Raw genomic sequence first — 23,955 nt, 5'->3', positions numbered from 1 at the left:
GCTAGTCCCCAGCTGAGCCCCTCACTGTGCCCAGAGACATAGGGAACATGGGCAGCTCTTGGGGCAGAGGCACCCGGACACCTCTGGGCACTGGAGACCTAATGGGGCTCCAGGGATAAAGCACTGAGCGGGAAGACTGCCTGCCCAGCATCCCACTGCTGCCTACACCCTTCCTGGGGCTGAACGGTTTCCTACAGCAGAAGTTCCCAGGCAAGCAAAACTGTCCCCACACAGCCCCTGTCCCAGCCCTCAGGCTGCCGCGTGGCCCTGAGGGGACCTTGCTGGAAGAGAGCAAAGGAAGATGGTGGTCGGGGGAACGCACCTGTGCCCGAGGAGCCCAGAGCTCTGCTCACGGCTTCTGTTCTGCCTTGAATGGTGTGGACACCCAGGGTGACCCAGGGCACAGGGACATTCGTATCCCAACAGCCCTGCAGGAGCAGTGCCAGGAGCTGCCCTGACTCAGCCAAGGTGCACAGATAGAAGAGGCCAGAGCACTGATCCAGGTCTCAGTATAAATACAAATTTATTCTCTTTCCAGAGCAGAGATGGCGCGAAGCAGCAAGGACAGTAGCACCACAGTACATGGTTACCAGAGCATTAGCCAGCCTGCTCCCCTCCCTGCCGCATCCCGGCTCCCAAACACAGCCCACGGCCACCCTGCACCCAAGAGCCTGAGCACCCAGCCTGGCCACCACTGCTTCCCGCACCTGGCACCAGGGCCAGAAGCTCCGCTCTCATCCTGCCTTTTCCTTCCTCCAGCTCCCCCCCAGGCTGAGTACTCCTGACCTCATCCTCAGGCCAAAACCTCGTTCCTCCCCACGCTCCCCCGATCCTGCCACTGGGATAACGGGGGGGGGTGGGGGGGTGGGGGGGTGGGGGTGGGGGGGTGTCCAGCCAGGTCTCGCAGGCTGGCATGTGGTCCCTCACCACGGTCAAACAAGCAGCTGGACACACAGCATGCTTACAGCCAGCCTAACACCAATGCCACAGCTACTGCACTCCTGCCGCTCACCCGAGTGTGAGAGGGGATGGTAAGGACAGCAACCCGCACTGCTGCTAGCGGACACTGCAGCACAAGACCCCAAACATCTGTCTATAAAGCGTGCACCACCTAATCGCTGGTATGGGCACTGCTTCGCACCTCTGCCAGCACACCAAAGCCAACCACCGGCAGAGTCCTGTGCCCCAACACGCTGTCTTGGTCCGAACCTCCCTGAAAAGCTCACCACCGCATCCTGTCCCAGCCAGCGACAACAGCCCCGTCCCTGTCCTCGCAGCAAGCCCTGTTTTGGGCAGGGTGCTTCACACCAGCTTGCAGCCCTACCTGCACCCTGTCCTGCCTCAAGGGCTCAGGCATCTCATCCCTCTGCAGCATGTGGCCCCAGAGCACTAGGGCCATCTCAGCCTCTGCTCCGGGGCACCCCACAGCACCTGACTCTATCTCTTTCTCGACATAACGCAGCATGAGACAGCCAGCCTGAGGGAGCCTTTGGGACCAGGAGCCACCACCGCCAAGCTACCCTGCCAGCTTGCAGAACAGCCTCCTCCGCTGCCTGGCGGGACTTGCCTGCTTCCAACGAGTGCCTCCAGCCCCTCAGCCCAGCTCAAACTGGACAGCAGCAGCAGGGCAGCTGCTCCTTGGGGGCAGCAAGGAGGTGCCCTGCCTGTCCTGCTGCCTGCCCGCACCGCTATGCTCCTGCATCACAGCCCAACATCCTGCTGGCCCCAGGGCTGTAGCTATGGCTGGAGAAACCCCTTCCCACAGCACCGTGGGGATGGGCAGCTGCAGGAGCAGAGGCTCCCCAGGGATGGAGCTGGGTGCGGGCAGGACAGGCTCTCTGTGCCACAGCAAAGGCACAGTTCCCCAGGAAACCAGGCAGGACAGAGGACCTGCTGCCCTTCCGGCCCTCCACTGAGCTCCCCTCGCAGCAGCCCTGCTCCAAGGCAGCACCAGCAACAGGGAAGGTGCTGGTCCCTGCAGGAGCAGATGTTGGGTTGGACAAAGGGAAGGGCAGCTGCACTTACAGTATTAGAATTTAATGGAGTGAGTCCATGAGAGTATTTAAGTACAGAATATATATATATATAATATATAGAAATATATGCAAATTAAATGATAAGGCTCTGTTATAAAGACCCTCTCAAGATAAGGCTACTAGCTGGGCTGAAGCTCTAACATGGACTCAACCCTACACCATAAACCTCACAGACTCTCCCCACCAGACGGTATGTGCCTGGCTGGCTGCGGAGCCCTGGGTGGCAGAGAGAGTTCAATCCATAAGGCTGGCAGCTGGATGCTGTTAGAAAGAGTTCTTTTAAAAACTGGGTGGCTCCAGGAGTGTTTTGGTGCCCATAAAACTGGAGGCCCCTGGGCACAACTGAAGAGGAGCAGGACACTGAGCTCTGCATCCCCTGAGGGCTGCAGTCAAAGGCAGCAGCCCGTGAGCGCCAGGGGAGACAGGCAGCTTTCCCAGCTTCCGTTCTTTCTTCAACTTTTCTACCCAGGCTTGGACACTGTGGCCGAGTGACCGAGCCAGCCTCCTGGGGAGCCCACAGTCCTGCTCCTGCATGACCTGTGCTCCCCTGAGATCTTCTGGAGCTGGCAAGCATCCTGCACGACCGGCTCAGAGGGAGTCTGAGCGAGGTCTGCCGCAGTACAGGGAGCATGGCAGGGAGTGGAGGGGGAGGAAAGCAGCCAGGCAGCTGGTTAGGAAAAGCCTCTGGCTCACAGGAGTTGTTAGATAAGGGAGGTCATACCTGAAAGAGAAATGGAGAGGTCAGGAAAATAAGACCGTGAGCCACCTGGTTAGAACAAGGCTGCTGCAGAGCCAGGAGGATCCTGCTCAGGGATGGCAGAAAGTGGGTGAGGGTCTGCGTGGGCAGGGAGGGAAGCTCTCCCCTGCCTTGTGTTAGTGCTGGCACCAAGCAATGTCTCCCCGCGGCACATGCATGGGCAGCCTGGGTGAGGGACCAAGTGCTGCTCCCGGGCTGGAGCACAGAGGGACAGCAGAAAGACCAACACCAAACCCTAGTGGGCGAGTGGAGCACCATCCACACACACATTCCCCAGTCCCCATCCCTGCTGGGAAGAGCCATCCATGAGCAGCTAGGAGAGCTTGCACCATTGCTTCCATCTCGCCAGGTAACTGCGTCCTCAACCTTTCCTGGAGAGGGGTCTGGACAGGGATGAAGTGAGGAGGTGGCTCAAGGTGATCGCTGCAAACTCGATGCTGGCAGGTCTGTCCATCTTCACAGGGGGGAGCCCTGCAGGGTGCGGGGTCCTGAGCAGGGCAGGAGGCTGCCTTGCAGCTCATCTGGGGGGATCTAGTTGGTCCGTACTCTTGGCAGCTCTGATCGCCTCTCCTTGCAGGTATGAAACCTCCTCCTCATCCTCTCTGCACCCAGGCCACACACCAGTCCCAGCAGCGCCGTGGCAGCATAGCTCTTGGCTGTAGGTGCTGTGGGGGATCAGCCGTCGCAGGGAAGCTGGGATCGGGGCAGGGCTCCATGGGGAAAACCTCATCTGAGGGAGCAGTAAGAGGCCAGAGAGGGGGATTTCACTCGAGTACCTTGAGAGTTGGGGAAGGTGCTCCGCAGCTTCTCCATGATGTCTTCCAGGCACATGCTGACTTCCTGGGTTTTGGCTTCCACCTCATCTGCAGTGAGAAAGAGGGCGGGGGGGTGAGCAGGGTCTCTGGGCATCCGCCTTGCCAGCCAGCATCTCTACAGGATGGCAGGGCCTAGGCAGCTTCCTGCAGCATTGAACCAAGGGAGCGGGGCCAAGAGTTCAGCCCAACCCCAGTCCTCACCTGCAGCTTCAGTGTCAGGGGTGTTGTGCTCTTTCTCCTTTGCCTGGCTGCCTTCAGACTGTTGTGGAGATGAAGCCAAGGAAGAGGCTGCTGAACCATTGCCATCTGACTCTGCTGGAGGCTGGAGAGAGAAGGGGGTTGTCACGATCCTCTGTCCTTGTCTTCCACCCCTTCTGACCATCCCTGACTGCCACTGCCCCAGCTCTGTTATGGCAAAGCCCACCCCAAGGATGGGCTTCCCCAGGTCCTTGCTCTGAGAGTACCTGCAGCAGCAGCTCCCTCAGCCGGTGCAGCTGTGACTCCAGCTGCTTGTTGTGGTCCTCCAGGATCTGCATGCGGGTCTCCAGGCGGCTTTTGTGCTGCCGGAGGATTCGTGCTTCTGCCAGGAGCTCATCATTATGTGGGTCTTGCACTGATTCAGGGGAGCCTGTAGCCAAGGTTGGAGACTCCACTGCCTCATCATGCTGCCATTTCAAACGTCTCAGCTCTCCCTGGAGGATCCTGCAAGATAGCCTAGGTCAGCATCACCGCTCTCCTTTCTAGAGACTGCTGGAAACACCCGACAGCTGCGCACTAGGGACAGCCCATGACTCAGAGACAAAACACCCCTGGAGGCTTTGCCACATGTGACTTGAGGACCAGCACACTCCTGGACTTTGTCCCTGCTCCGCAGCAGGGTGGCCTGCCTGCAGCTCTACTCCACTCAGGCGGTTTACAAAAAGACATGCAACTGCTTCCTAAGAGGCTGAGAACAAGGGGAGGGAAAGCATCACCTCCTCCTTCCTGAGCCAAGCTGCCTTGCCCAGAGCCTCACCTCATGTGGTCCAGAGCAGTACCACCACTGTTTGCGAGGGGCTCAGGGACAAGAGAAACAGCAGTGCCCTGGGCTCACTTCAACCAGTTTGGAGTTCAGGAGGGGAACAGGTTCTGGGGATGAGGACAGGAACATTTTGGGGAACAGAGTCTTCTTTCCTTGGAGACCACACCCTCACTGAGTGCTCCCATGAAGGTTTTAGGGCACCTAAACACCCTCCAAACCACTCAGCTCCTCCAATCCCCACCTCCAGCACCAGCAGCTATCCCCTGGCTTCACTCTGAGCTCTGCCAGGCTTCTCCAGCCCCTTCCCCTTAGGCTATAAACCCCACTTTCAGAATTGCCCATGCCCCTACCTGTTTTCATCCTCTAAGTGGGCCAGGATTCTCTCCAGCTCTCCCTTGTCATCCATGTGGAGGCTTCCTGGAACCTGCTGGCTGCCCCCAGGCTCTCTATCAGTGATGGGGCTGGAATGGCGCAGCAGGTACTGGTCCTCATCCCTGTTGCAGCAGGTGGAGAAACATCTTAGTGAAGAACATCAGTCTCAAGGGATTTGTGTGCCCTTGGGGAAGGACAGCCTGGAGGAGGTGGTTTCGTATGGGAGCTCATTCTGGCTGCTCCAGGTCTAGAGCTCAGAAGTAGCTCAGCACCTCTGGGTAGCTGGGGGTGCCCAAGAGCCTCAGACTCAAAGGAGCTGGGAAGGAAAGCATTTCTGGGCCCTGGCTAGGTACGGATAGAGCCACAGGAGCCCTGACTCAGCAGGAGGCGAGGAGGAGGGAAAGAAGGCAGAACTCACAGGCTATCGTCAGGGGACAGGCTGTCATTGAAGAAGGAACAGTTCTGGCTTTCCATCTCTGCAAGCCTGGAGGAAAGAGAAACAGGCTGAGATAGGGTCAGAGACACCCTGAATGTCTGCTCAGTGCCCCCTACTTACGGCAGCCCCTGCAAGACCCCTCTCTGTCAGGGTCTCCCAGCTGGCCTGCACCAGTCTGCCCCTCTTTACAGGCTCTAGAGAGTTTCGCCTTTTTAGAAAACAAAAGACACTGCTGCTCTGGGGTGGCAGTCTCTGGAATAAAGGGCTGCTGCCATGCAGCCGGCTCAGCCTCCTCTCACCTATGCAAAGGAAAGGGGTGAAAGCACACCAGCTCCAGCCTAGAGCCTGAGCTACAGGCTCCCTGTGCTCCTCAGGTCCCCACTCTGCCTGGACCCGTGGTGAGGGCAGAAGCATTACAAACCACAAGGCAGCAGCAATGGGAAGTGTGCAAGCAGCACTGGTGAGCGCACCAGCAGAACAAGATATTGTGGGATCTGCCTGGTGAGAATCCAACCAGCAGCTCACACTGGGAAGAGCAGGAGGGTACATGGAGGCTGCTTCATCACTAAGACATCTGCTGTCAAATGCATAGTGTTTTCTGCCAATTTGCATGGCATCAGCCGTGTCCCAGGCAAGAGCAAAGTGGTGCAGGCAGGTTTGCCTGGCCCTGCAGCTGCCTCTTCCCAATAGCACTGCAGCCTGAGCTGCCGCAGCCAGGCTCTGCCTGCCAGGCAGCATGCTGGGAAGCGTGGAGGGGGTTGTGGGCAGCAGGAGCTCGACACACATCTGCCCCGAAACCCCTCTGCACCCATTGGAGTCATGCTCCATGCCCTGGCATGACAGCAGTGCCCAGTGGTGATACCTGCTGGCAAAGTGCTCGATCCGGGAGTGGGTGTCGGCGTGCGGTAACATCGGGGAGGAGGCTGGTCTGAAAGAGACACACACTGGTCAGCAAGGCTTGGCAGTCCTTGCTCAAAGCTAGGGCTTGGAGAGGCTGCCCTGGTCTCACCTGGGCTGAGAAGAGCCAGGGAGAGGCTGGAGAGGGAGACTGAAATTTCTGCTCCTCCAAGAACTAGGTACCATGTCACCCCCAGAGCAAGTGCCCCCTCCAGCCCTCCCACAGGAGCCCTGTCTCACAGCTGAGATGCTGCTTCCATCTGTGGAGCCTACATATCAGGCAGGGTTGAAAGGCACAGCGTGGGGTCCAGCCAACTCACGTCTCGGAGAAGTCAGCCTCGAGTACGGACTGGACGGGCAGGTAACCTCTCTGCGGGTGCTTGCTGAAGTACTGCTTGGACCGAAACTTGTTCTTCAGCGTCGTGGCAAAGTCTCTCATGTTCTCACTGGATGTGGTCTGCAGAGATACAAATATTACCAAGGTGCTGCTTAATGAAAAGTGGAGGACCACAGGTCAGCATCCACAGGAAAGAAGTCCCTTGAGGCTGGGCATGAGCTCCACGGAGGAAGAGGCAGCCACAACTGAGGAAGCAAGGAGGGCACACGGCAGCCCTGTCAGCCTGTCACAGGGCCTGGCACAAGCCAAGCTGGACATCAGTGGATGCCATGCATCCTGCTCACCACGAGCCCCAGAATAGCAGGGACACAGGCAACATCCAGCGTGCAGAGGGGAACAAAAACATACAAGGGATCCACTTCTGGGGCTGCACCAGCCTAAACATCGCAAGGCTGCTGCTGTCGATGGGGACCTGCTCTGAGCCAAGGCCCTCCCAGCTCAGCCCAGCTCCATACCGGGGTGTAGTACTCCATGATGGGGTAGTGTAGCTTGTTGCCCTTGCTGGCTCGCCCGGTGAGGAAGCAAGTCTGGCAGATATCCACATTGAACTGCTTCAGACTCCGATATCTGCAGAGATTGAAAGGCCATAGGGAGGCAGTGAGAGTCAGCAAAACTACATCATTTTGGAGCCCAAGGAGAGCTCAGCAGGGGACAGAGATAATCTGTGTTGCTCTCACACCCCACTGAACCCACACTGCTGGTGGCTGAAGTCCCCAGAAAAGCATCCTGCTCCTTCCCTTCTGCTGGCATCTGGTCTGACCTGCCTGAAACACTGCTGCTGCAGAGCTCAAGGGTCCCCCAACAGCACAGAGCAAATTCAGCTCCCTCCTGCAGGACACCATGGACTTCCCTTGGAAGCCAAGGTCCCACATCACAACCCTTACCTGAAGCCCTTGATGGGGTACTGCCGGCAGACGGAGCACTTGGTCTGGTGTTTCACCTGCTCAGCCATGGTGACCCGGTGCAGCACAGCCAGCCACACCATGGACTGCGGCTCCAGGTTTGCCCACTCCAGGAACTGGGATGCCTCGATGGCAGGCTTCCCATTGCTCTGGGGAGGGGAGAGGAAGGGGCTGCTCAGAGCTGGGACCCAGCTGTGATGGGGTGCAAACTCCTCGCCAGCTCCAGGAGCCTCTCCCTGGCATGGCTGCTGCAGAGGGGACGGCACAGGCCATGGCACCCTACTCACAAAGCGGAAGCAGCTGCGGATGCTGGGCTCCACGTTGCTGCCCCCGAATGCTGCCACCTCCCCCAGCTGGCGTGGGACCTGGATGGCCTCATGCAGCAGGACACCAAGGTGCCGCTGGTCACACAGTCCCCCGGCGTTCGCCACTTGGCTGAAGAGATCTGCTGGCAGGACAGACACACAGCCCCGTTAGAAACACGGCTGATGCCCAACACACCGAACAGGACGCTGGCACAGGGGAGCGGTGTGTGGATCAGAGCAGAGGCCCCGCTGCCTGTCTCCAGCACAGAGCTCAAATAAGAGGGAAAAACTGAGCTATAACCTTTACCAGTATCCTTCCAGCTCCCAATAACCAGGAGCTGAGAGTCTTCTTGAGACAGAGGTTACATACATCACTTCTTTAACAGCCACAGCTGGCCTGTCCTCTATGAATCTGCCCAATTCCTTTATTTAAGCCCTTGGTGCTTCCTATGCTAACCCCTCTGCAGTATCCCATGGCAGAGAATACCATGGTTAAAATGCAATGAGGAACAGGCCTTCCTTTAATTTGTCTGCAACCTACTTCCCAGCTATGCACCCCCAGTTTTTTTCCTTCCGGGAAGCACTGGATAACTGTTGCCTGTTTGCCTTCTCTGCACTGTTCCTTATAGTGCCATGCAAGCACAGCACCAGTCAGTCTGCAAAAAAGCCTCCTAATTTAGGTGGTGTAGGCTTGGGAAGGGAGGAAGGGAGGGAGGGGTGGTGATGCAAGCAGATTAGTCAGTGCAGGAAAGCTGTTTCTCTGCTCTTGCTGGGCAAAGAAGGGCTAAGCCAGGGAACAAAAGCACTCCCACTTTTCCCAGGTTACTCCACACCAGGCCCTGGTGGAGGGAGACAGGGGACTCACACTGAAACTTCTCCTTGACCTCTGTCCCGCACAGACATGCAATGCCCGTCTTGAAGGAGAGAGCCCTCATCTTCCCGCTGCGGCCACTGCAAGGCGAGACATTGCACAGGTTTGCAAATGTTTTGGAGTTGTTTTTTTTTTTATGCACAGGGGTCTGCAAGGCAAACCTGCACCGGGCAGCCCCCCCGGTAGCAGCCAGGGCCTTTTTGCAGCACTGCCAGCTGGAAGAGCAGCACAGAGGTTTCCTTCCAAGCATGGCAGCCCCACAGCTCAGGGGGACACCGAGGGACCAGTACCTGTCAAAGACATTCAGCAGCCAGTTGAGGCTCATGTCCACACAGAGCGGTACATTCACCAGGATGCCCCGCTCCTCCTCCAGCCTCTCATAGAGGGCAGTCAGGCAGTGGATGACCTCCACCACATCCATCGCCCGGTCACTGGGCTGCAGGTCATGCTCATTGAAGATTTCCAAGGCTGTGGCCAGGGTCACCATGTCCACTGCACAGAAAGCACAGGTGGAGGGATCAGAGGCAGAGAGGAAAATGGGAGAGGCGAGAACTAAGAGGAGGGAGATGCAGCCCTGCCCTGACCTGGGGCACACTCAGCCCCGCTGTGGTGTGGAAGATGCTGGCAGGATGGGCACAGCTCCCAGAATTGCTCTCCCAGCCGTAAACCCCTCCCAAAAATATCCACATCTCCACCTATAGTCAACCTGAGCTGCCATTCTGTGTGGCCTTCCTTCCCTGTTGTTGTGGCCAGCCATGGCCACGAAAATGCTACCCATGAAAGGCTCTGTGCGGACCCGCAGGCGGCCAGAGCCAGCCTCTGCACGTGCCAGCTCTCTGTGGGGCTGGCGTGGGGAGGTGAGGGGGCACAGAGCCACACAGACCCTGTGAGCAGCTGCCCAGAAGTGGAACAGCCCTGTCTCCAGCTCTGACCAGCAGTGGGTGTCAAGACACAAACCTAAAATGGGGCTAGGACAGCGTGAGCTACCCTGGTACCCTGCTTTCAGATTTCTATGGCTGCAGGTTGCATGTGCTACCATGTTTAGCAGCCAGTAATCTTTCTCTCCTGAAAGTCTTTCCATTTCTGAGACCATTTATGTTCTCAGTGCACAGGGGATCATGTGCCATTTCCACAGTGTAACTTCACTCTGGAAAAGTCCTCTCTTCTCCTGTCAAAGCTGCTGACAGTTGCACTGGGGACCCCCAATTCACACACCAGTGAGTATCGCTCCTGCTCACCCTCACGTCCACACTGCCCATGACTGCACATGGCTCTGATGTGTCCCACACTGCCTCTGTCCTACATGGCCTCCACCAAACCTCTCATCATGGGGAAGCTGCTTTGGCAGCCTCCTTGCCCTTCTCAAGTACGTCTTGAATAAGAAGCATTTATTCACTTTCTTCCACATAATTTCTGGGCTACGAAGAAGGTGCCAGCACAGCATGTGAGAGGCAAGAGATGGGCCACCAAAGATGCACAAGCAGGACATGGAAGGGTTCTGCTTTGCTCTCTGCCCTTTTCCTCACCATGCCTGGTGTTTCGGCAGCTCCTGGTACATGGACATCTTTGCAGGGTGGTAAAAGCTAACTGCTACTTTCCCCCATTTGCACTACATCAGCCCTGAATGTCCCTGGGTATGGGACAGCCTGGTCACGACAGTGTCATGAAACTACTCTGCAGCCAGGGTTCAACTCCCACGAGTATCGCATCGCCTCTGGCCCTTGTTCATTGCCTTCTTCCAGGCCTTTCACAAGATGTCAAGGAGCACAAGTCTGCCTGGGATCCCACTGCTGCCTGGCTGTGTCTCCACTCTGTTGGGAAAAATTAATTCAGGAGACGGTTTTCCCGCACCCTGCTGCTGTTTAATTTTGATGGAGCCTTAGGTGAGAGGCCTTGCCAAAAGCTCTCCAGCAGCCACGGATGCTGCATCTATCAGATTCCCACCCACCCACTCACCAGTTCCCCTGGAAACCCCTCAGCAGTTTCTGAGGAGCAGCTGCCCCTCAGAGAGCCATGCATCATGTTGAACTCATAGCACATCATATTCACCTGACTATTAATCCTTGTTTTAACTGGAGCTTTACCAAGAGTGCAGAAATCAGTTTCATTGGCTCCCTTCCTCCTCTTTTAAGTAGTGGAGCCCTCTCTGCTCCTGCCAGTGAGACTGGTTTCTGCTCTCAGTTACATTCACGGCTTCTCCGGGCTCCCTTGGAGCTCCTGGGTGAGCCCCTGCCTGATCCCATGGCTTTGTAACTCTGAGTTGGACCACTTTGTTCTCAAATCCCTTTGACTAACACCTACCCTTGAGGCATTTCCACCCTAAGCCTGCAAAGAAAGGCGCTGACACAGACACCTTGCAGATGGATTTGCTCAGCTTTCCAGCCACAGGCTCATCTTCCTAGTGCTTCTTGCCTCAGCTACCTGTCCCCTGGTGGGCTCCTGCCATTGATGTGCTGATAAAAGCTTATGTTAGTTTAATGCCTTTATGGAGGGAGACCCAGCAGGAGGGAAATACTTCCCGCACTCACATCGCAGGGCTTTTTGCACCCGTCGTAGTTTCATAGCCGTCCGATATGCTGAGAACTTGATGTTGTTCAAATCCGCTGCAATAACACAGGAAAAGAAGAATAAAACTGCAGCTTGACATCCTTATCTCCAGGGCAGGAAGCAGCAGTTGCAGTTCCCAGACACCAGCCCCACCAGCAGAAGCAGAGTGTGCACAGGAGGAGGAGGGGCAGAGCCTGGCAGGGGGCTGCACCCCACTGCTTTGGGGGGGCTCTATCCCACAGAGGGGAGCAGGTGGGCTGGGGGGATCTCACATAGCGCCCCACGCTGCGAAACAGCAGATGATACTCAAATGGTTTTGTGGCAGCCTCCTTACCCAGCGTCTGGTACAACTCCGTCATCTTCGGGTGGTCCCAGCATGTTGTTTGGGCCTGGTGGCTGGAAGGAAAATAGAAGGAAACAAAGAGACAAGCTGGGAATTAGGCAGGTGCCATGAGAGATTAAAAAAAGGACCCAGCCGGCCCTGGGAGTGAGTCCCCCAGTGCCTGCAGATGCTGGGGCTGCTGCACCCCAGTAAGCACACTCCCCAGCCACAGCAGCATGGAGGATGCCCCCTCTTGCTGCCAGCCCCCCCTCATCTGGGGCATCTCGGCAGGCAGGGAAATCCTGGCTCTGCCAGGTTGGGGGCTGGAGGTCAGTGCTCAGACCAGTCCGCTCGCTGCCCCCTGCTCCTAAGTTGGTCCCCAATTCCCGTTCCCACTGGGCCAGAGAAGACCATGGGCTACGGTTGGGAGCACACTCACTTGATGTAGTACGGCACTTTGTTGGGGGAAATGGCTCGCTCCCAGGGGACCTGGACAGAGGCTGCAAGGAGAGAGACGCAGATGTCAGATCAACATCAAACGCTCCTTTAGGTTGATGCTGTTTGTGATGAGAGCTCAGCAGGACTGTGACAGCAGATGGGTGCCTCTGAAGGGGCTGTGCCTTCCCAAATCACCAACTAGGGGTGTTGGAACAGGCAAGAAGATGCTGCCTATAAGAGAGGCACAAGGCTGCTGGCCTTGTCTCAAGAGAGGCAAGATGCCTCTGACAGGTGCCCTGAATCTGGCTGAGCTCAGAACTCAGGAAAACACACTTCGTGATGCTTTTGATGATGCCCAGTGCAACACTGTGGTCACCAGTGGGCAGGGCTCATAGCAGCCGGGATTCGGGCACACACACAGCACTGCTTGTTATGGCCAGGCTTGGGCACCCACAGCATCTGCTCTTCCCATTATTCATGCTCTGTGTGCCAGCTGCAGTATCTCGGGAAGATGAGGATGCAACCCCTACCAGTTGCCTGCCACCCTATGTTTGTTATCTAGAGGATGAAAGCCCTTTTATGACCCTCAGCTATTTTCCCTTGTTGCAGGCAGCTTATCAATTCTAGCAACTGGAAAAGTAGCTCTTCCTTTCAGATAGGAGGACATGGTCTGCAGAGAAACACAGGCCAACAAACCCCACTGACATGTGGAGATCCTGCAGGGCTCGGCATTTCCGAGGACAGACCGCATACTCTGGAGCACAACCTGCTGCCCACCCTTTGCAGGTCTGAGAGCTGTCACCCAGCAGTAGCTCAGCTCTGTAGGAACAGCATCTCTCTGCCTTGCCACATGAATGAAAACCTCCTTAATGTGTGCATTTTTGGCCTCTGAATGACTAACATGGGATATGGGGGACTGCATTTTTCTGCCATCTGTTGTCTTGCCTGCCCAGTCTCTGAGGCTGGCACAGTCCCAGTATCACCTGGGAGCTGCTGTTGTGAGTGTCACAGCTCTGCACTCTGAAGGGGAACCACACTCATGTCCCACCCTTGGTCCCACAAGGTGAGGTAGCACAACGCTGACTTTGGGAGATGCCTGCTGCTCTGGTTCCTGTGCACCAGGCACTGGCCTGGGCCCTTTTCTAGCTGCGTGCATGGCTCTGGTTGCTCTGGGCTCAGCAACAGGACTCTGCACCCCATTCTCCTGTACCACAGCTCACGCTAAGCCACTCTGCAGAGGTAGCTCACGGCGGGAAGCCAGGAGGACCAGCTCACGTACAGGAGAGGAAGTGCTGGGAGCCTGGTCCGAAGTCCCGGTGGGCGTCTTGGAGCTGCTTCAGGCGTTCATTTACGGAGGCCTGGAGAATGGGACAGAATTCAATAGCAGCCCATCAAGTATTTCCGATTGAAGCCTCATTCAGGAAGGCCTGTGGACAGACTCAAACATGCCCAGCACGCAGGTCCTCTTTCTTCCTCGCCTGCCTTGGTATTTGCATTCCCCAGTCCGCTCAGCCCTCTACACCTCTTCCCACAGGCTGAGGCAGCACAGGCCACATCTCCAGCTCACCTGTATCCATATTTTCACAGTCATCAACAAAGCCGCAGCTGGTACCTACCCCCCCACCCCCCATCAGATCCTGATTCTTCTCAGACAGCATCCTTTTTTCCTCCCATTGCCTTTTCCTGCTCAAGACCTCTACAGATTTACCAGCCACTTTCCTCACACTGAAATGACGTTCTTCTCCTCCAGGAACACCAGCTATACCATCCCTGCTATGCCAAGTCTTACTTTATCATCCTTGAAGCTCAGCAGTGACAGCCCTTCCCCAGCGTCCTCCCACCTGTGGTTTATTTGCAGTGCTTGGTCCTGACTCCTTCCCACCTGCAGCTGCTTCCAGCGTGTGTTGATCTGCTCCAGGGTACGGGAGTTGTCCATGGACAGGTGGACATCTGAGATGGCAAGCTGGTGCGCCAGATCATTGACCACTTTCACCCCATCCTTCATGGGGGAGAGCTCCTCTTTGAACAGCTGGAGTCCCATGCCCGGGGGAACAGGCACAGGGCAGGGGAAGCAGGAAAAGAAGCAGGTGAGTGGTCAGGACTTGGATCTGATTCCTCTGCTACAAGCTAGAGTGGGCTAGTGGCTGGCAAGATGCTGCTGACTAACCCTCCCACAGGGCACTTCAGCAGGGAAAAAAAACCCACAAAACAAACCAGCCAGGCTGGAGATTTCTCAAGTCTCCTGAGAAGTGGAACATGGACAGTGGCTCATCTATGCTGAGCCACTGTACCTGTGTAAGGTCTGTGCTATGACAAGGTGCTCAGCACAGACACTTGCTCAGGACACTGCGGGCCAAACCCACCCTTGCAAAACTAGGGGGCTGTCAGAGGGACGACCTGGCCCCTGAGACCCCAAGTAACAAGGCTGCGTTGGACTGAGCAGTCAGGAGGAGCAGCACTGCCCTCCTGGGAAGCAGCATCTCATCACCTCTGGGGCCAAGGCTGGAGTCTTCTCAGAGCCAGAAGTACCTTGGTCGACTGGATGTGCTCCGGTAAAGAGTCAATGAAGAGGTCCCCAATGGGTTCCCAGGTTTCACGCATGCTTTCAGCCTGGTCCAGTGTTGTGCTGAGCTCCTCCATGGCCCCTTTAATCTCTAGCAGCTGCTCCAGTGTCCGTTCGATGTGACGGTGCTGATCCACACACCGGGCTGTGAGCTTCTCCCACAGCTCACTGGCCACATTCGCCTGCTTCCAGACAAAGCGGCTGATGTTTTGGATCCGGTGCCGGGGAGAGACATCTGTGAAGGCAAAGCAGAAGGGGAACAGAGAGCAAAAATGAGAGCCCAGCCCAGAGGAGAGTGGGCAAGAGATGGTGGGAGGGCAGGAAAAAGGGACATGATAAAAATCTAGGGAAACCTGGAAAGAGGGAGAGAAACCAAGTGCTAATAGTATCCATCTCTGCACCAGCTCCTCTAGGTATCCAGCCTGCCCACAGACCTCTGCCCTCTCTCTGTCCTCACAGGCCCTACTGCCCTTTAAAAACCTACCCCAAAGCACATCTGATACTGTCTCATGAGGTACAGCCCATCCTGGGCTGCAGCAGCAGCCTCTACCTTCGCCTGGGACAGAAGCACTGCTCTGCGCTGGTCTGACCTTTGGCCAAAGGATTGGAAACAGCCTGGTGCATGATGGCACGAGGCAGAGCATGCCACTTTGTGCCACACCAACCACCTCCACTCCATCCTCTCCAGTCCAGCCCAGGAGGAGCTGTGCTGTGTTATTGGAGAACAAGGAAGGGGAAGCTCCACGGACCTTTGCTTTCTGAAGTTGGTTCTTCTAATTCCTCAAATGGATGCTGGGAAAGGAAAGCCTGTGCTGACTCCAGGACAGAGTAAATGTATGGTCCCCGAGACTTCACTTCTTCCATGAAAGCCTGGAGAGCAGAGCACAGAGATGAGACAGCAGGCTGAGATGGAGAATCGTGCCCCTGCTGCCCCTTGCCAAGGGCTGCAGTGATTTATCCACTCCAGGGCCCAAACCTCACTGGAGACACAGACAGAAGTTAACAGAGAAATATTTTTGCAGTTCAGGGAAGGAATGACCGCCTGCAAGAAGGTGGCTCCTGCAGAGGTCTGGACTGCAGCTTTTCTGGAGGGGGGGAGGCAGAACAGCAAGCCCAGAAGGGTGTGTTGAGCCAGGGCTGCTCAAGAGGAACTGCTTTATTGATGATGCTTTCACAGGCACTGCTTAGAGACGCTCCTCACTCATTCAGCAAGAGCACGGTCATGCAAACAGTCCTTCCAGCAGCTGTTCAGCAACAGGTCCAGCTGCTGGAGGAGCAAGGAGGGGAACAGCACGATGCTCCAAACAGCCTATCTGCCAGGGCAGACTTCGGAGGCAGGCTGGTTTAGGATGTCCCCTCCCCGCCTCCAACTGCAGCCTCCCACTGGTGCTGTCTGCTGGATCGGCTATTTGTGTGCCAGGGAAGTGGGCTAGCTCCAGCGAAGACAAGGGATAGCAACAGTAAGCAACAGTTTAGTTTTATTTTCAAGGTAAAAACAACTAAAGCCCAACAGCCACTGGCAGTGAGAAGGAAATGCTCTGATTGGGGAAGCAGGAAACTCTGATCTGTCTGGGTTTACCCCAGTTTCAGATATGATGACAATGTGCTGCTGCAGGAATCACTCATGTCCTGACCACCGGGTCGCCTTTAGACCAACCAACCTCCTCAGGCTCCAGGATCCCAAAAGCAGAGGCTAGTGAGAGGCAATTCCCTCTGTTGCAGAGGTAGGACATGACATAAGGAAGAAAATATGAGAGAAGTGATGGGGCCCACTACCAGCTGCAGCACCTGCAGATGACTTGAGGCTGTAATGCAGATTTATTGTATAAAACCAGATGGGCTCCGCCTGTCGCGTGCCTTGGGTATTTGCTACAGGATTGGAGCTCTGCTTTTCCATGGGAAGCAGAGATGGAGACGGGCAAGGACTGGTGCACTCACAGGCTGTGGGCATGGGAGTGACACGAGGCAGGGGTCCCAGGCAGGGCTGCCCACCTGCAGCTCATTTTAGCAGCGAATGGTGGCAGGGGAGGCATGAGGGAACGTACCGCGTGCGTCTCCTTTTCCTGCTGCACCAGGAGGACATCACCCCGCAGGGGCAGCTGTGCTGAGAGCTCCTCATCCTTCCTCCCGAGCCAGTCTATGATCTCCTGGAGAGGCACCTGCAGCTTCCCACTGTGGTCGGAAAAAGCCTCCAGCCGAGCCCTGGCAGGAGAGCAAGGACAGCAAGACAGTGGTCAGATGGACAGGAGAGGAGCAGGTTCCCCAGCGAGGGGAGGCACAGCACCGCAGCTGGGGTGGTGACCCCCGGGCACCTACAGGACTCCACCAGTGACTGGCAGCATGCCTCAGCACGGGCTGTGCATGACCCTCAGCCAGCACAGATGCTGCACTGCCAGGTGGGGTGAAGCACGGAGGCACTGGGGAGAGAAAACCCTGAGGCTATTCATTACCCTGGAGCCCGGAGCAGAGGACAGAGCCACTCTACCTTTGCCTGTGCGTCAGGGCTGTGCTCTGGCTAGCACGGGGGGCTTGGCTTGGCATTTACATGGCTGGGCAGCTTCCAGGAGCCTTGCATTAAGGCAGGAGACCATTAACACGCCCCAGTTAAATTCTGTCATGCTGGCTGTGGAGCTGCAACCTCTGATGGTCTGGAAGGCATGCTCCCCCTACGTGGTGGAGAGGGCTCCCAGAGAAGGGACAAGCACAGAGGAGGTGGCGGCAAGGCTGTGGGGCAAAAAGAGACAAGCCGAAGAGACAGCAGTGGCAGAGGATGGAGAAAGCAGCAGAAAGCAAGCAGGAGTGAAGGAGGGGAGGATGGGATGGGTGGAAATGGAGGGGATGCTTTTCAGTGCAGGGAGAAAGACTCAGAGGTCTGTGGACAAGAGGGGGAAACAGAGCCAAGGTCACCGTGAATTCATGTGGCTCATCAAGCAAACAAGTTCAAAAACCTCCTGACAAGCACATGCAGCAGGCAAAGCTGGAAGGCCAGGCCAGCCCCGGAGCTTGCTCCAGGCAGGGACTCTTACCGAAGGCTGTGGGATTTCTTTTTGATCTCATTCCAACAAAGATTCATCTCCAGAGGGGCCTGGGGCCCAGCAGCACTGCTCAGAGCCCGGGGGGTTACACACGAAGGTCCTGCACCATCCTGCGTGGCTTCAACCTGGGCAGAAACAGAACCACACTGTATCTAGAGATAGCTGCCCAGTCCTTACGGCACTTTCCTGGGGACACCTACCCTGCTCTGTCCTGACCCTGCCTGGCTTTTCAACTCGCAAGGGGGCTGCCCTGCTCCCAGGGGGGTCTGTTCGCAGCTCCAGGGAAGCTCATGGCTGTGCCTGGAGGACGGATGCTGCACCAGCTCCAGCAGCATTAAGAGCAAAGGTTGAAGGAAGGGCTTCCTGCACATCATCTGTTCTGCAGGATCTCTGTGCTCCTCAGTTATCCAGCAATGAACTTGTCTCACTGCTAGGTATTAAATCAGAGCTGGCCCTTGTTTGTCACTGTCTCTGCAGGGCTAACGTCGATTTCTTTCCATGCCATACAGGGCTGCTGTGCTTCGAGAAGAGGCGAGCACCATGGGTCCTGTTGTTCCTAAGGACCAAGGGGACCTGCCAACCTCCTTTATGCCATCCCCAGTGCTGGGAGCTGCCACCTGCTCCTCTACAAAAGCACAAGGATATTCCCTGCCTGCAGAGCAAATCTGAAATGCTGCTTCTCCTCCACAGACGCTGCTTCTGCTCCGCACCTCTCCGGAATGAGCAGTGGTGGGACATATGCTCCGAGAGGCCATGGAGCAAATGACAGCAAATCTTAACCCAGCCACATGAAGGAAGCACACTTTGAAGCGTGACACTCAGCCTGGAAAACTGGGTGCTGATCCCTGAACAACAAATCCTTGGTGGATGGGGGAAGGAATCCTCTCCTAAGCCTTTAGCACTGTATCATGCTCCTGCTTGTGATGGCAATGAAGACATCATTGCACTTGCTGGCGACAGCAACACACCAGCAGGACTGGAAGAATCTCACATAGGACTCAGTGAGTGAGAGGGGATTTCCTCTCTGAAAAACATAGTTTGTTGTGCAAAACACATGGACACATTGCATTTCCACAAGTGAGACGTTGATGCGCTTTGTTGGGGAAATGGCAGCATTTTGATCTAATGCTACTTTGATATTAGAGCTCATTTGTGATAATTATCCCCAGGTGATTAATCAACCATAATTAACTGCATTAGCACTTTCTAAACAGCACATACAACAGGCACCCCTTTGCCAGAGAAGGGCAGCTGCCTCTAGGGGAAAGCAGCAGCTTCTTCCAAGGGGAATGTGCAGATACTTGTCACTTGTCCTGTCCAAGGGCTCCCGGAGGTGTCCAGGGGACAGATCCAGCCAGGCCAAGGAGAACAACAGGTAGGACAAAGCTACCAGATGAGGAATTTGGCTGCACAGCTAAAACAATATCCCCTCCACACCATTTCTCAGAGAGAAATCAAGTGATCGCCGAGACTGGTGCTAAGTTTGCTTCATCTAAAAACATCTAACACCAGGCTGTTCTCTGCCTCCCCATCCTGCCACTCTGGGAGCATCAAGAAAACAGAGAAAATCATCACCCACAGAGTTCACAGGAATCTTGGGGCCATGAATAATAAACCACTCAAGCTAAAACTGTGGCTTGCACATAGAAAAATCAATACTCTGCATGTGCACGTTCTCAAGACACTGAAGTAGGTTAGTCCTACAGCACTGCCAGGGAACTCTCCAGCCCTCCCCTCTATCCCAGGGGATATCAAAGGAGGGGATCAGCTCTACCTGGGTGCAAGTGCAACTGCAGGACAGCTCAGCAGAAAACACCCTCCTCCCAGCCTCGTTTAAGAACTTAAAAGCCCACCAAGCCTGCGACTCACAGACTGTGCCCAGCAGATGAGCCAGTGACCGTGGCCAAGCAGGGGCCAGGTGTTGAACATCTGCTCCCGTAGGACAAAACCGTCGCAAGCAAGCAGAGGGAAAATGCAGTGCTTTCCCTCTGAGCATTCCCTAAGCATCCCTTCCCCAGAGCGCCAGCAGTAGCAGCCTGGATCCTCATTCCCCCTCCACCCTTGAACAGCTTTCTTTTCAGGCGCAGAACACTCACACAGGCTCTGGTGAGCGCATCTACCTGTGCTTAGCCACAGATCCACCGCAGGGCCACTCAGCTTCACCGGAGGAGCGGGCATCACCTCCCACCCCTCCGGGTGCCGCCAGGCAGCACCCGGCAGGGAAGCAGGCAAGCGCTGTGTGCTTAGCAGAGCAGGGCACCCTGAGCATTGACCCCCCAGGAATCTGGAGGGGGGCGGCAGTGCCTCGCAGCCAGCCTCAATCCCAGCTTTGTCCGGTGGCATTCCAGCAGCCTCCAACCTGCCTTAACCCTGGTGGTGCCATCGTGGCTGCCCGCAAAGCACAAAGGGGGCAGAGATCTGCCCGCTGCAGGGCACCCCACTGTGGGAAAGCCCCCTGCAGGAAGCTGGCCATGCACAGAGTGATTGCTCTGGGCACTGGGGAAGACCCATCAAGGTCCTGCAAGGGCATGGCAAAGGTGATGGTGGGCTGGGATGGGGTCACCGGCAGAGACCTTGCCCTTAGATGCTGGAGCACATGCAGGGCGGACAGGGGTGTTTGCCAGGGAAGACATTTACCCAGGGAATTGTCCCAGCAAGTTTTGGCTACCCAGAAGGTAAATAGTCAGGTCCTTGAGACCTAACACCCAAGAAGCCAAAGATGCCCTCCTTGCCCCCCACGTGCCCCAGCTGGGTGCCAGCACAGATGTTCCTGCCCGCCTGGACTGGGTGCAAATAGCTTGTTTTTGCCAGAAGGCTCTGGGCTGGCTCCTTGTGCCCCCCACAGTCCTGCCGCCCAGCATTGTTTCCATGCTCTCCTCCACCTACAGGGAGGGAATGAAAAGCTCCCTGTATCTCTCCCTCTCTTCCCCTCCTTCTCTGCCTGCACATCTGACTGCTGCTGTCTCTCCTTCTGGGACCAGCACAGCCAGCCTCCTCTCCTCACCACCTCCCAGGCCCAACAGATGCAAGATCCAGACTGCAGGAGGGGGCTTCAGCAAGGCCAGGGCACAGCTAAGGATGGGTTGTTTGCAACCTGCTGGGAGCTTTCAGGACAAGCAAGGGCAAGTAAGGAAGGCTGTTTCCTAGGTGGCAACACCTACACCTGTGAGAAGGAGGGCACAGCAGACCCTTTGAATGAGGCAGGCTGCCATGAACGTTGCAGGAGCCAGCAGCCAGCTGCTGCATGGCACCCAACACGCTGATGCCCACACAGTAGAAAGCCAGGCTCAGGCTGGGACTGGGGGAAACCTGTGGTGAATATGAACTGAGCTGAGGATGTTTGCACCCTCCCCATGTGCCGTCTTGCAGCTCAGTGGTGGTGGGTCCCACAGGGTGTCTTGCCCCAGCTCCCCTCCCCTCTCCCAGCAAACCCCACAGGGCTCTGACGCCCTTGTAGATGCTTGGCCTGCTCAGGCAGCTCAGGAGGGTATTTGCCTGCTCATCTTGTTCTATCCCTCGCCCTCCTCGCTTCATCTGCTGGGCTGTTCATTAACCACCCATGCGCTGGCCTGGTAGCAGCTACCTAACAGCCACCCCAGGGCCAATATGCCCTGACTCAGCTACCAAGAGCCTGCCCCAGCTGCAAGCCTCATCCTTGCACACTGGAGCCACTCAAGAGACAAGTCTGCCTTCCTCCTGCAGACCCTGGCTCTCTGGGGCAGGACGGGTCCAGGCTGATGTCAAGCCATAGCAGGGAGGAGCCTCAAGCTCAGCCTTTGCTCTTCACGTTTGAAGCACAATGAAAAAGGAAAAGGCAGAGCCAGGGACCTCATTTGTCCTGGGAACAACACTGCCAGCGCCCAAGTAAAACTTTGGCACCGTCCATCAGTCTCTTGCCCAGTGAGAGGTACCCTGGGGCCAACAGCTACAGGCAGCAAAGGGGAAGCCATGCTCTAGCAGAGCCGAGGCAGCGTTTCCCCAGTCTTGCTGTCCTGGGTGACCCAGGACAAGGTGCTAAACCAGCTTATGACAGCTCGGTGCAGAGCACAGGCAGCTTTGCAGACAGTCACCAGCACACCTTTCTGTTCTCTTCCACTCTGCCCTGCCATTTACCCAGGGATCCCGGAGGCCTTCACCTCTCTGCCTGGCTTCGGTGAGGAGCCTGGCCTGCCAGCTCAGAGACCCTGGGGAAAGGAGGAGGGAGACCGGTAGTGCGAGCACCCACTCTCCATTCCTCAAGATAACTAGACCAGAAAGAGGTCAGACTCCTCCTCTGCCTTACAGCATTCATAAGGGGCTTATTTCCAAGCTCTTTTCTGCAACCAGAAAGATTATAAACCTACATTTTCAGCAAAAGCTGATGTTCTTCCAAGTTTCCAGGAAAAAAAGTAAACCTAACCAAATACACAGGAGCTGTTAACGGTGGCCTCTTGCTCTTTATTTTGAAGGAAGCTTGAAATCCAGCTCTGCAGGTTGTCTCTCTTGCTCTACTTTGGGAAACACTTTGCAGCCAAAACGCTTGAGGAGAGCTAGCGCTCTCATTAAGTGCAAGCCGGTGGGGGGCTGGAGCTAGCAGCTTTCTCTGCCACCAGGAACAGAGGTCCCAGTTTGATCCACAGACACTTGCAACCACTGCAAAAAGCTGCCATGAGAAAGGCTCCCAGACCCAGCTCTTACCTGAGACAGCAGGTGGGCAGTGCTGCTGTGCTGCGCCTGGTCTGTGACCTGCCACTCAGGACATCGTGAGAGGACATAGGGCCATTCCTGCATCACCAGGGGCTGCATCAGAACCGATGTTCATGGAGATGGAGACAACTCTGGGCACGAGCACCTGAAAAGCAGTGTGAGAGTCCCCGGGTCAGCTTGCACCTCCTCATGGAGCTGACCCCCTTCCCAGCTGCCTAGCGTGCTGCCTTCACAAAGGCTGAAGCCTAAAAAGATGCATTTTTTAAAATATATTTGTACTAATGTTGCAATATTTTTTCATCTAAATGTCCAACTCTTTTTTGCACCTAGTTATGCAGTTTGCTGTGTTAGCGAGTCCCACAGATTATGTTGCATTTTTAAAACGGGTTGGGTTTCTTGAACTACAGGAGATGGCCAGGGTTTAAAGGAAGAGAGGAGAGAAGATCTCACTGTCATGACCACCTATGTTTAGACATACTAGACATATCCCCCTAACAGACAATATTTTCAAACATATTTTTTCCTTTTATTTTCAGAAGGAAAATTGCCTAGAGCCTCAGGCCCCCATACATGCATCTCACACTATCAGCTACTTTTTAATGAGTTTTTACTCATTGTGAGTTATAAGATTCCCTTTTTTATTCCATTTTTAAAGCTGTATGACCCGCAAAGCCAGCTAGCAGTGGCCCCTTGTCTATTCTACAGATGTGAAATGCAACCTCTGGTCACAACACTGCTTTTTTTGTTGTTTGGGCTCTGAATAAGCTAAAATAGTGATTTATCCCACTGCCAGCATCATCTCTGCTTTACAGAAAGCCATGAGAAAATAAAGCCCAGAGAAAACAGTGCAAGGTAATATTTACCTGAATCTGGCAAATTTCTAGAACTGAAGCACAAGCCCACAACTCTACATTTGGCCAGTGGCAGCGCCGTGAAAGGAGCTGAGCACCAACATGTTCACAGCAGGATGGAGACCTAGCATACAAAAACTGTGAACACTATGCAGGGCTTTGCCCAGACCAGACCCAGCACATCTGAGGTCAGATGAGCAAATCAAGAGTGATGCTTGAATACTTCTTGTGATGCGTCAAGAGGCAGTGCCGAGGCACTGTGCTGTCTCCTGTCCAACCCGCTGCCTAACTTGGTGATTGCTTTCCTACTTTTAGAAGGAAACTATCACCTGGCTCCAGCAGCCAGACCTCATGTCCAAGCAGGGATAGGGCTGCTTCCAAGGTACAGATGGAGCAATGCTGCTGGAAGAAGGACATTGGCTCCTTCACACCCAGCTCACTTGGACCAGCTGAGAAACTTCCTGCTTGGTCCCGGCAGGGCAGGAGCAGACAGCGCGTCCTGCGCAGCCAGCAATCACGCTGGACAGCCGGGTGAGGAGAAAGCCTCCAGGTTCTGGTACACGCTGCCCATCTCTCACGCTTTCACGTCCCTCACTACCCTGCCTGAGCTTTCACTGCCTCTCCTCCCTCCATTAAGAGGACAGCTTATCCTGTTATGTTTTTTTAAATCCCTTAGCAATTTCTACAGCCATAATTCTCTCCCT

At 55.6% G+C, this 23,955-nt stretch overlaps 1 protein-coding gene across 1 annotated transcript; it reads right to left on the bottom strand.

Annotated features, from left to right (window-relative positions):
- Positions 1–3,265: 3,265 nt before the first annotated feature.
- Positions 3,266–17,767, bottom strand: DRP2 (dystrophin related protein 2). The gene is made up of 22 exons (XM_082322871.1): positions 17,706–17,767; positions 16,725–16,881; positions 15,429–15,549; positions 14,646–14,914; positions 13,999–14,145; positions 13,396–13,474; positions 12,118–12,178; positions 11,691–11,752; positions 11,338–11,412; positions 9,100–9,301; positions 8,804–8,889; positions 7,921–8,078; positions 7,616–7,782; positions 7,187–7,298; positions 6,655–6,791; positions 6,300–6,365; positions 5,420–5,485; positions 4,980–5,123; positions 4,073–4,310; positions 3,810–3,930; positions 3,570–3,656; positions 3,266–3,458 (listed from the first exon to the last, which is right to left on the bottom strand). Exons 1-22 carry the CDS (start codon positions 17,750–17,752, stop codon positions 3,325–3,327), a joined length of 2,736 nt encoding a protein of 911 aa, XP_082178997.1. The 5' UTR covers positions 17,753–17,767; the 3' UTR covers positions 3,266–3,324.
- Between the last annotated feature and the right edge of the window lie 6,188 nt (positions 17,768–23,955).

The sequence above is a fragment of the Platalea leucorodia genome, assembly GCF_965183815.1.
Source record: "Platalea leucorodia genome assembly, chromosome: 10".
NCBI classification, from domain to species: domain Eukaryota; kingdom Metazoa; phylum Chordata; class Aves; order Pelecaniformes; family Threskiornithidae; genus Platalea; species Platalea leucorodia.
This window is presented reverse-complemented; position numbering and strand designations above follow the sequence as displayed.

Excerpts from the sequence above, each read along its gene's own strand:
- DRP2 (XM_082322871.1), bottom strand. The coding sequence starts at position 17,752 with ATGAATCTTTGTTGGAATGAGATCAAAAAGAAATCCCACAGCCTTCG. Across the intron at positions 14,146-14,645 it reads AGCACATCCAGTCGACCAAG|CTGTTCAAAGAGGAGCTCTC; the intron begins GTACTTCTGGCT and ends ATGGGACTCCAG. Across the intron at positions 12,179-13,395 it reads CTCCCAGCACTTCCTCTCCT|CCTCTGTCCAGGTCCCCTGG; the intron begins GTACGTGAGCTG and ends CTCTCCTTGCAG.